At 44.8% G+C, this 12,129-nt stretch overlaps 3 protein-coding genes across 3 annotated transcripts in view; 2 read left to right on the plus strand and 1 right to left on the minus strand.

Moving 5' to 3' along the window:
- LOC309549773 (gastrula zinc finger protein XlCGF66.1-like) overlaps positions 1-12,129 on the minus strand; it is a gene marked incomplete at its 3' end in the record, with an annotated part of 313,385 nt that overhangs the window by 276,596 nt on the left and 24,660 nt on the right. The window lies entirely within an intron of this gene.
- Positions 1,066-5,074, plus strand: LOC309549781 (gastrula zinc finger protein XlCGF66.1-like; the record flags this gene model as incomplete). Its single annotated transcript, XM_082250290.1, has 4 exons — positions 1,066-1,077; positions 4,449-4,583; positions 4,670-4,793; positions 4,911-5,074. 4 exons carry the CDS (start codon positions 1,066-1,068, stop codon positions 5,072-5,074), a joined length of 435 nt encoding a protein of 144 aa, XP_082106416.1.
- The window catches only part of LOC309550722 (uncharacterized protein), a 41,642-nt gene continuing 36,538 nt past the window's right edge, over positions 7,026-12,129 (plus strand). Inside the window, exon 1 of the mRNA XM_082251059.1 lies at positions 7,026-7,536. Within this exon, the coding sequence (XP_082107185.1) occupies positions 7,086-7,536 (451 nt within the window). The 5' untranslated portion in view covers positions 7,026-7,085. The remainder of the gene's footprint in view (positions 7,537-12,129) is intronic.

Below are 12,129 nucleotides of genomic sequence, written 5' to 3' on the forward strand. Positions count from 1 at the left end.
AATCCTCCATGTCAAACTCCACTTCAACCTTCCTGGCTGTCACGTCTAGCTAAAATACACTGAATCTTCCACAAACTTACATTTGCACATATACACATCCCCCTAGCACATACATTACATGTGAGAATCCCATCGAATGTGCTTACAGTGTGCCTGAAGGGAGCCTGCCTCTTCTCCTCAATGGGCCTTCTCCTCCCCACAGGGTGACCACATGGCAGATACTAGAAACACAAAGAAAAAATACAATCATTTAAGAACAGCAATTTGGAAAAGGGACACAGAAAGTAGGACAACCCATTGAAGGTAGTTACAGTGGGCTGGGGGGGGGCAGCCTCCCCTTTCCCCCTGTCCTCCCCAACATCATAGATGTCTGCTGCTACATCAACCAAAACCAAGAAAAACAAACATTGCAGCCCTTCCAGTTTAAACAGGGACCCAGAGAAGACACAAACACATGGAGGCTACTTACATTAAGCTTGAGGGAAGGTGTCCTCCTCGCTCCTCTCTTCAGCTATCTCCTCCTCCTCCACTGTCTCCTCCCCCGCCTCCTCCATCTCCTCCTCCTCCTCACCCATCACTGAAGCTACATAAACCACAAAAGAGAAAACATATATAATAAAAAATGCAGCCCTCCAACTTAGAACAAAGACACAGAACACATTCACAGTCAAAGTACTTACAGTGGGCCTGAGGTGGATGAGCCTCCTGCTGCTCCTCCTCATCATCGCTGGTCTCTACAGATAAAAACAGCACAAGTTACACACAATTTTAGGACACAAATATCCAGGTACTTCTCCACATGGTAGCAATATACTCAATGCCCCTACAATTTTTAAGACAAAGCTAGGAATGCATTAGGGAATGTCCATTGGACATTTACTTAGGGCAGGCGGTACATACAGGAGCAATGACATCAATGAGATTCATTGGGCATTTTTATAAACAGGAGGTCACTGTCCATCCACTATGGTGCGCCTCTTTATGTCACTCCAAGAGCGCTGAAGGTCCTGCACTGATGTGCGGTGGTGGAATCTCTGCCACAGCTTCAAATGTAGGTGTCGCATAATGGTCAGCTTGGTGAAGTTTTTTATGGAGGAGTCATACCGACGGAGGAGGAGGATCTGTGGAAACAAAAAGTTATGTTTTACTAACGTTCCAAAAAATTGTGTTAGCAAAACTCAAAACATACATAAAAAAAAACAATAGAGATTTGGGACCAATGGTTACTGTTTCTGGTGATTAGGGATGAGCTTCAAGTTTGAGTAGAAGGTAAGTTCAACTCAAACATCGGCCGTTTGATCGTTCGTCGAATGTCGAACAAATATGCTTCTTCGCAGGAAATTCAAGCGCCCATAATGCACTGCATGCGCATGGTGCATTATGTGATTGGCCAAAGCATGCACCCTTAGTAAATGTAAATAAAATCCGCGCTAAACCACAATAAAACTATAAAAAATGCCAATGGCAGCATACATTCAGTGCTTCCACATAACACAAATATAGGTATAAAATAAAATTAATGTAGCGCCACAGTAATACTGCAAATAAATCAATAAATAACTAAAGATGGTGACTATGCACAGTGAGATAAAAGTGCTAACATATGTTTAAACCATATAATAATGTGATTCTGTTTCTGTAATCACTATCAGAAAGTGTCACAGTGGATATAAAGTGCTACTGCTGTCAAAAATCTTGTGACAGTGATAAAATAACCATATAAATATTCCAAAATTGTATCAAAGGGTGACCAATAAATAAATATATTGAAATGCATAAAGTGCCAAGTTCATAAAAAAAAAATCAAAGGTATCTTCAGTGATGTGCAAAATTGCAATAAAGGTGCTGGTGCTCCAATCTTATACGTGTAGCCCTGCCCTCTGGGGAGTGCTGTAGTTGCAGTGAGTGCCCTACTGCAGAGGTAGTCTGCTGAGTGACTCCAATCCAATCCACTGTCCAGCTGTTGCCTAGCTTTTTTTTCTAGCAGTTTTGCACTGACTGCTGTAGTTGCATTGAGTGCCATACCGCAGACAGAGGTAGTCCTCCACTGACTCCAGCCCAGTCCAATCCACTGTGACATGTGTAGCTGTTGCCTTGCTCTTTTGCTAGCAGTTTTGCACTGACTGCACTGGATTAGTTGCAGTCAGTGCCTTACTGCAGAGGTGGTCCTCCACTGACTCCAGTCCATCCAATCCACTGTGTATGTGTATTTTCTGTGTAGCTGTTGATGTTGCCTAGCTTTTTTTCGAGCAGTTTTGCACTGACTGCACTGCAGTAACATATTGCAGTGAGTGAGTCCACAACCGCTGCACTTTATTATGCATACAATCAGATGTTGTGAAATGCAAAGCAAATGTCCCAAATTGAAGATTTCCTACCAGTTTTTATGCAGTTGAGGTGTAAGGAATGAGCACTTCATGTTAAATATGTTAATAAATAAAGATTCCCATGTTTATTAAGAGATTTGTGTTGAATTTTGTGTTTTTTGGGCAAAATTTTACATGTGTGAAAATATCGGCCGATACCGATATGCGATCGGCAAAATATCAGTATCGGCAACGAAAAACAGATATCGGTCGATCACTAGCACATACACACACAGCACAAGGCCGTATTCACACTGCAAGACGTTTCTCAGGGCTGCAGTTCCTCTGAGCTCCACAAGGTGGTGATATCACTTCTACCCAGACAGGAAGTCTCTATGGAATACAGACAGGAAGTTCCGGGTGAGAGGTGAATTGGGAGGAAGTAGAGAGAAGACATTGCTGGAAGTGACAGCAGATGAGGTAATAAGAGCTTATTTTCTATTTACACCCAGCACCCCCCCCCCCCCCCCCCGTCATGTCCGTCCTCTTCCTCCATAGTCACTGTGACGTCTTTTATCTCCAGCAGATGATGATACACACATATATAGGGTGGAAACCTAGATTAACCCCTTCAGGGTCAGATCATTTCCCCACTTTCCGGGCCGAACCATTCTCTTAATTTTGGTGATAAATTCTAGTAATATGTTCCTCTAAACAAACAGCACTGACAATAAATAGACAAGACAATGACCATCCTGACTAGAGATGGACTCGGACGCATTCGAGTTTCCACGTGCCCGATCCCGCCAGGAAGCCGACATTGCACTCCGCTAATCACAGGCAGTGAGACATTTCCCAATCCGCAGCTGCACAGATCAGTAAATGTCTCACTGCCTGTGATTATTGGACTGCAGTGTCGGCTTCCTGGCGGGATTGGGCACGTGCAAACTCAACCACGCCGTGCTCATCTCTAATCCTGACCATACATGGCCTACAAAGGGCAATTATTACACAACACAGGCAGCCAATCGGCAATCATTACACTACACAGGCAGCCAATGGGCAATCATTACAATATGCAGCCAACACACCGAACGAGTGCAGGGGTCAGGAGTATGAAGCCCCTTACATTGCTGGTCAGGAGGAAGAAAACATTCCCCAGCCTGCCATAAGGAATACGTTCCATCATTGGTGGCAGAGGGAGGAAAATACTGAGGGAAGTATAGGAGCTGAGGGGATGTGAGGGTTTAGTGAAGCTGGAAGACTTTAGGGGCCTCTGAAAGGGTAATGTATATGAAGGACTCTGAGAGCCTTGAGGGGGTAGTCAGGCTTCAGGGATCTGAGGGAATAGGGGGCTGGAGGGCTCAGGGGACTCTGAGGGACAGAGGGGGGTCTATGATTGTCCTCCCACCCCAACTGCACTTATTTTTCAGATCTTACAGAACTGGCAATCTCAACCATCTTATTGTCCCACTGGTCATGTGATTTGTTCTGGAATATTATGTAAGATGAAGAAGGGAATTCATTCATTCGTTGGTGAGCACTTGTTCTTAGAGGAGTTCTGTTTCAGCTGTAAACCAGCTCAGAAACCAAACAAACCCAACAGAGAAAAGGGAAATTCTGATCTGGCAGGCTAAGAGGGTCCAAGGTCCTCCAAGATGTAACAAACCCGAAACAGTCCAGATTAAATGTATTCTCATGGGGAGAGTAGTCCTTAAATGTACAGCAACCCTCCTATTACAACCCTGAAATCCACATCCTATTATTGTGTGACCAATACCATCCAAATAATTCTTACTTTCATTTCCCAAAATTATCCATCTACAAGGAGACCTGTATAGATCAAATGATGGCACCAATGAGGATGGAGGAGGACCGGAGTCACATGACTGAGAAGATACTAAACCTCACCCTGGAGATCATCTACCTGCTGGTCGGAGAGGTGAGGAGGATTCTGGGGGGTCACATGACATCACTCTTATCTCTATTAATAAAACACAGACCTGACCGGAGAGGGGAGGAGGATTCTGGGAGGTCACATGACATGATTCTTATCTCTATTAATAAAACACAGACCTGACCGGAGAGGTGAGGAGGATTCTGGGATTCTAACATGATATTCCTATTGGTTCCTCAATACAGAGATTTTCTCCTCTGAAGTCAGGTGATCATATGACCATCACAGTGCCTCCATGTGACTCCCTAAAACCTGAGAGACACAACATGCAGAAGATTCTAGAAGTCACCAAGAAGATGATGGAGCTGCTGACAGGAGAGGTGAGCGGTGCTGGGAATTCTGGGACATTATCCAGTAACAGACAAGGGATGTGTCTGGATGGTGACTGTATCATTGTGTGTGTCAGGTTCCTATAAGGTGTCAGGATGTCACTGTCTATTTCTCCATGGAGGAGTGGGAGTATTTAGAAGGACACAAGGATCTCTACAAGGACGTCATGATGGAGAATCAGCCGCCCCTCACATCACCGGGTAAGAGGAGACTTTATTGTAAAGGAGAGAGCAGTACGGAGGGTCCACCTAGATCCCCCCATCATCTGATAAACACATAGAAACTATGTATTCAGTCAGTGTGTGTGTTTCCTACAGATGGATCCAGTAATGGGAACCCACCAGAGAGATGTCCCCGTCCTCTGTATTCCCGGGATTCCACACAGGAAGGTCACACCATCCCTCACCATCATCAGGTAGATGAGGAACAATCACTGATAGTATCATTAGGATCTGTACATTATCTGCATTGTCACCATTGATGTCATTTTTATTATATATTCAGAGTGGAAACCTGAGAGATTCTAAAGCTGAGGATAAAACAGAAGAAGAAGAGAGGTATGTGAGGGATGATCAGCAGTCTATGGAGGAGGATGGAATAACGGGGACATTTATAGAGGAGGACACTCCTACAGAGATCAGCACAGGTGGGTCATTAACACTAAATACATTCCTCCACCCATACTGCTCACTGATTGGTCCAGAGTAGGGCGGGGACTGGGTGATATCAGCCTGTAATACCCTGGTTACTTCCCTGAGCTGTGTTCCCCGTCCTGTATTCCTGTATTTCTCTCGGATAATCTTCCTTCTCTGTGCTGCAGACACAATTTATGTCTCTAGACTGGATTTATGGGGATTCTGGGGTTCAGCTGGAAGCAAAATGTTCATTTTCACCAGAGGAGTTACTAGATCTAGGCACCTGGGGTCAGGGTCAGGACAAGGGGTGGGCAGGAGGGATGGCTGCCCTGGGCACTGTGGTATCATGCGAGGTGGGGGGGGGGCACCACAAGGAAATTGCTGTGGGAAGGGATCTGTGTTGCGAGGAGGAATTTAAGGAGCAGCAGGGGGCTAAGAATTGTTATAGGAAAGGACATTTGGGTGTGTGCTAGAAGTGGTGATTCATGGGTGATTTGTGTTTGGAGGGGGTGGGAGAAGGGGATTTGTGCGAGGAGGGTCAATTTTGGGGGGCTTGTACTAGAATAGGTGATATGGTAAAGGGGGGAATTTGTACTAGGGGGAGAATTTTTTTGGGGGTCGGGCGGGATTTGTGCTAGTAGGGATTTGCGGGCTAATCATGCAGATTAGTGCCCAATGCCTGGCATATGTGCTTTAGATTTCCTTCCCCATGCCCAGGTCAAGTAAGCTCTCTGATAGAACAATTCTCATGGGGTTACTTACTCTGCTGTTCACTGGCTGTGCCTGACTTATGAGTCCTGACCCTTACACTGTATAATTTATATTGTATATTACATACTCCTGACCCCTGCACTATATACTCTATGTTGTACATTACATACTCCTGACCCCTGCATTATATACTGTATGTTGTACATTACGTACTCCTGACCCCTGCACTATGTACTCTATGTTGTACATTACATACTCCTGACCCCTGCCCTATATACTCTATGTTGTACATTACATACTCCTGACCCCTACACTATATACTCTATGTTGTACATTTCATACTCCGGACCCCTGCACTATATACTCTATGTTGTACATTACATAGTCCTGACTTCTGCTCTCCCCCCTCTACCCACTGCTATATTTACACATAATATGAATTCTCTTTTGTTACACCCATTTCCTACCAGCTGGACATTATTTATCGGTAGATAGTGAGTAGGTGTCCCGCACATCAAGGCGTGGCCTGGCGTAGGTCCAGACTGAGACTGCCATTTACAATCATACAGCAGGTCTTGACTTGATGTGTGGCTCCTGGGTCACCTAGTCACCCTCTACCATTTACTAGTTACCTTGAGGGTGGAATTGTAAGAGCCTCAGAGACAAAGCTGCCTGATGTGGGCGGAGTCCTGGTTCAGGGGAACCAATCTGCTGATGTCTAGTAATAATCTTTGTATTTCTATTTTAAAAGATGGACGGGAGATGAGGAAAACCTCAGAGGATTGTCTCACTTTGTCTCCAGACTGTAAAGTAGAAGATGAGGACATCACACAGTATAGTCCAGGAGAAAACCCGGCTACCTCAAATGTCCATCCGGCACCACACAGTGTAGATGGACCATCGTTTTCCTCTTATCCTGAGGAACCTCAGACTGTGAGGGACGGTGCCAGACCATCGTATTCCTCTTATCATGAGGAACCTCAGACAGTGAGGGACGGTGCCGGACCATCGTATTCCTCTTATCCTGAGGAACCTCAGACAGTGAGGGACGGTGCCATCCTTCCAACAGATAAGAGGTTTTCCCGTACTGAGTGCGGGAAGTGTTTCCATTTTAAATGCCATTTTAATGTGCATAAAAGTTCTCACATGGTAGAGAAGCCGTTTTCCTGTCCTGAGTGTGGGAAATGTTTTTCACAGAAGTCCAATCTTTACACACATCAGAGATCTCACACAGGGGAGAAGCCGTATTCCTGTCCTGAGTGTGGGAAATGTTTTTCAGAAAAGTCCTCTCTTTACAAACATCAGAGGTCTCACACAGGGGAGAAGCCGTATTCCTGTCCTGAGTGCGGAAAATCTTTTTCACGGAAGTTCAATCTTTACATACATCAGAGATCTCACACAGGAGAGAAGCCACATTCCTGTCCTGAGTGTGGGAAACGTTTTTCACTGAAGTCCGATCTTTACAAACATCAGAGATCTCACACGGGGGAGAAGCCGTATTCCTGTCCTGAGTGTGAGAAATGTTTTTCACGGAAGTCCAATCTTTACACACATCAGAGAACTCACACGGGGGAGAAGCCATATTCTTGTCCTGAGTGTGGGAAATGTTTTTCACAGAAGTCCAATCTAAACACACATCAGAGATCTCACACAGGAAAGACGTGACTTTCCTGTCCTAAATAAGGGAATTGTTCCTCACTGAAGTCCTGTCTTCCTGTACATCAGGGATCCCACACAACCCTTGAGGTGTATTAGGGCCTTGAGTGTGGGAAATGTCTTCTATATGAATGTTGGTGGACATGTGGGGAAGAAGCACACCCTGATATACACTTCAGATATACTCCATGGCTGATCTTCATCATGTAAGAAACAGTTGATAAGGAGATGAGAGATGACCAGAGACATGGATGAAGTGTTGTACTGTGTTGGCTTTTCATTGGCTGAGTAAATTTTGGGGTGTAGAGTGGTAAGTAGAGCTGTGAAATGAAGGAATCACCTTCAGAATGTCTTGCTTGTCTGTGTGACGGTTACTATAATGATATAGCGGGTTACAGAGCTAGAAGCTGTGAGATCCCATATATCTTTATCAGTAAACTTTACACAGACAAGACAGAAATTCTGAAGTTGATGTCCTTCATTTCAAGGCTCTACTTACCAGTGGTGACCCCGAAGCGTGTCTCTCTGTCTTCATTCCATCCTTCTCCCATCCCCCAACAGGAGGGAAGGAGAACTCGGAGATAAACTAGGTGAGAACTTCTTTCCTTTGCTCCTGTGTGGGTTTGGGTGGCTTGGTGGAGTGCGGCACGAGAGGTAACACCGCTTGTCTTTATATTTCTACATATCTTGTCTGGGTGGAGGTTATTGGTTGGAAAATATTTATACTGTTTGATTTTCTGTAAATAATTTTTGTTTTCCCTTTGAAGGGAGATATTATGTGTGGTTTGATGAAGTGATTGGCTCAATAGTTATCACTTCACTTACATGTTTAGTTTTTATAAAATAGATGAACAAATATGACAAGTATTCATTCATCCATGACAAATGTTGGTCTTATTTTATTTCATTCAGTGATTTCCTATGATCATTGGGTCCATCTAGTGGCCATAATGCGGTATTGAACTATTTTTCCTGATTGAGGTATTTTGGAACTAATACCTCATTATGGCCACTAGTTGGAGCTGACGATTATAAGAAATCACTGTGTTTATTAGAATATGGGCAGCATTTGTCACGGCTGGACACATGCTTGTCACACTGACCCAACATATTCTTTGCATAGACCCCTTAGTTTCCTATGTCGGAGGGGGAGGGGTCATACAAATCCCTGAGATCACACCCATGTATTTATGAGTACAGTACACATTGAAGGACATAAATACCAGAGCTGTGTTGGCATTATTTTTGCACCCATGGTAAAATGCAGATTTGGGGACTGAAGATTAGATAAAACCCCCAAACATATATTTTCTGACAGCAGAGGCCCTGGAGAATAAAATGGTGGTAATTGTTAAGGAGTTCCTCGTACACAAATGTCACCTTCATATCCGGGTTTATTTTCTCCTTTCCCCCATTTTCTATGGTGTGATCTTTTCTACAATACTTTGTTATAATAATGTAACACGTTGTGTATTGTATTGTACACAAATTATTACCGACTCCGCCTCCACATTCCAGACAAGTCATTTTCCTCACCAATTTGATTTCTTCCTTTGCTATTTTATTCATTTATTTTTTTGCACTCTTGTTAAAATGAAAATTAGAATAAAAAATATATTGAAAGAAAAAAATATTGTGTGTCGGTGCAATGATGACAGGCTTCAGTATCCAGAAACGGCTGGTAGGTGACACTTCCATATACAGTACAAGGAAGTGACAAGGAACCCCTAGGAACCTTTGGAGGAACCCTGGCTGAGAGAGGCTGGACTAGGCACTCGTATATTATTATTATTATACAGGATTTATATAGCGCCAACAGTTTGCACAGGCTCTACAATGTTAGGGCAAACAGTACAATTACAATACAATTCAATACAGGAGGAATCGGAGAGTCCTGCTCTTTAGAGCTTACAATCTAGGAGGGAGGGTCAAGTGATACAAAAGGTAATAACTGTGGGGGATGGGCTGATGGAGAAAATAAAATTACAGTTGTTAGGTGAGGGCAGAATAGGCTTCTCTGAAGAGATGAGTTTTCAGGGAACACCTAAAGATGGATAGAGTAAGAGATAGTCAGGCAGATTGGGGTAGGGAGTTCCACAGGATAGGAGAGGCTTCGGAGAAGTCCTGGAGGTGGGAGGAGGTGACAAGGGAACTAGAAAGTAGAAGATATTGGGAGGATCAAAGAGGATGATTTGGTTGGAATATTGAGACCAGGTTAGTGGTGTAGCTGGGCGCCGAGTTGTGGGTGGCTTTGGAAGTTACCGTTGGTATTGTGAAATAAATTTGTTGGGTGAGTGGCAGCCAATGGAGGGATTGGCAGAGAGGGGTAGAAGATGCTGAGCGGTTTGTAAGGTGGAGGAGTCTGGCTGCAGCATTCATGAGGGACTGAAGGAGGGATAGCCTATGTAAAGGTAAGCCAATGAGGAGGGAGTTGCAGTAGTCCGGTTGAGAGATAACCAGGGAGTAGGGATTGGCAAATGGTTTGGGACGGGCATAAGTTTGGCTTGAACATCGTCTGTTTGGGTGTTCGCCAAACACCCGAAATTTCTGTGTGCGTGTTTTTCTTTTCTTTTTTCATGTTTGCAATTTTTTTTTTTTTTTACAAAATATTTCTAAAGGAGCAGTAATTTTAATTAATGCTCAAAATGGAAAAAAAAATTCCTTTAAATATAGTGCCTGTGCAAAGATATCGGGCTTGAAAACGAACCAAGTCACAAGCTATAAATATATCTCTTGAGGAGGCAATGGTCTCTACTCAATCCTACAATTTCATTTGGCAATCAGAGGCATTACTTTACCTCGGCATACACTTGTCAGCGTCCTTACACACGCTATATTCCAGAAATTACCCGCCCCTTTTTACTCGTCTACTGGCTGACATGGATAGTTGGTTGCTTCATCCTCCCTCGTGGTTTGGCAGACTACACCCGGTAAAGATGAATATCCTCCCAAAGGTGTTGTATTTGTTTTGTACACTAACAATAGCACTGTGTAGATCTGAAGTGAAGACGATTCAAGGTAAAATGCTATCTTTTATTTGGGGGAAAAAGAGGCCTAGGGTGAATAGACGTACGCTGTATGCACCTAGAAGGCGGGGCGGCCTGGGAATACCAGATCTGTTGAAATATTACTACGCTGCATAATTGGCCCAATTGGCAAAATTTCACTCTACCCAATCCCGTACTATTTGGATGCAGTTGGAGGCACGCTCAGTCCCTGAAAAACTGGTCTCTCATATTCTATGGCTTCCACCAAGGGAATGTCCCCCGATTCTATGCCCGGCCTTATCTCATTCACTGGACGTCTGGGAAAGACTGTCAAAATTTCACTTCAAATCACCTCACACCCCCTTGGCTCCCATACTCAATAACAGCATTTTCATGGTGGACCAACAAAGGTCTCATACGCATAGCAGATTTTTGCGATCACAGGGGTATCTTAACCACTTCCCGCCTGCCCTATTACAAATTGACGGCGGGAATGTGGTTGTGTTATCCTGACCGGTCGTCATATGACGGCGGCAGGATAACACAGCTCTGGGCGCCCCCCGGGGGTGCGCAGAGCGGCGATCGGTGATGCGAGGTGTCAGTCTGACACCCTGCACCTCCGATCTCGGTAAAGAGACTACCGACGTAGCTCTTTACCATGTGATCAGCCGTGTCCAATCACGGCTGGTCACATCGTAAACAGGAACAGCCGTTGATCGGCTTTCCTTAGTTCGTGCCTGACAGGCATGAGTAAAGGAGCGCTGATCGGAGGCTCCCCTGACTGGGGGGGGGTCGGCACTGGTAATCAGATCATTGATTACCAGTGCAGACCCTCGGGGGGGGGATGCCACTAGATCCACCAGGGATGCCCACTATGACCCAGGGATGCCCACTATGGCCACCAGGGATGGCAATCAGGGCTCAGGGAGCCCCCCATTGCCCTCCCCATCAGTGATGCCCACCAGTGTCCTCCCTATCAGTGCTGCCCACCATTGCCATCCTTTAGTGTCGCCCACCAGTGCCCGTTATTGCCCACCAGTGCCGCCTATCAGTGCCCATTAGTGCCCATCAGTGCCGCCCGTCAGTGCCGCCCATCAGTGCCCATTAGTGCCCGTCAGTGCCACCTATCATTGCCCGTCAGTGCCACCTATCAGTGTCCATCAATGCCGCCTATTAGTGCCCAGCAGTGCCGCCTATCAGTGCCCACCAATGCTGCATATCTGTGCTACCTATCAGTGCCACATATCAGTGCCTATCAGTGCCACCCCATCAGTGCCACCCCATCAGTGCCTCCTCATCAGTGCCTGTCAGTGCAGTCTCATCAGTGCTCATCAGTGCAGGAAAAAACTTATTTATTTACAAAATTGTATAACATAAACAAAAAAACTTTTTTTTTTTCAAACTTTTCGGTCTTTTTTTATTTGTTTAGCAAAAAGTAAAAATCGCACAGGTGATCAAATACCACCAAAATAAAGCTCTGTTTGTGGGGGGAAAATGACATATAAATTTGGTGTAAGTACAGTGTTGCATGACCGCGCAATTGTCAT

The sequence above is a fragment of the Pelophylax lessonae genome, assembly GCF_965119305.1.
Source record: "Pelophylax lessonae genome assembly, chromosome: 3".
NCBI classification, from domain to species: Eukaryota; Metazoa; Chordata; class Amphibia; order Anura; family Ranidae; genus Pelophylax; species Pelophylax lessonae.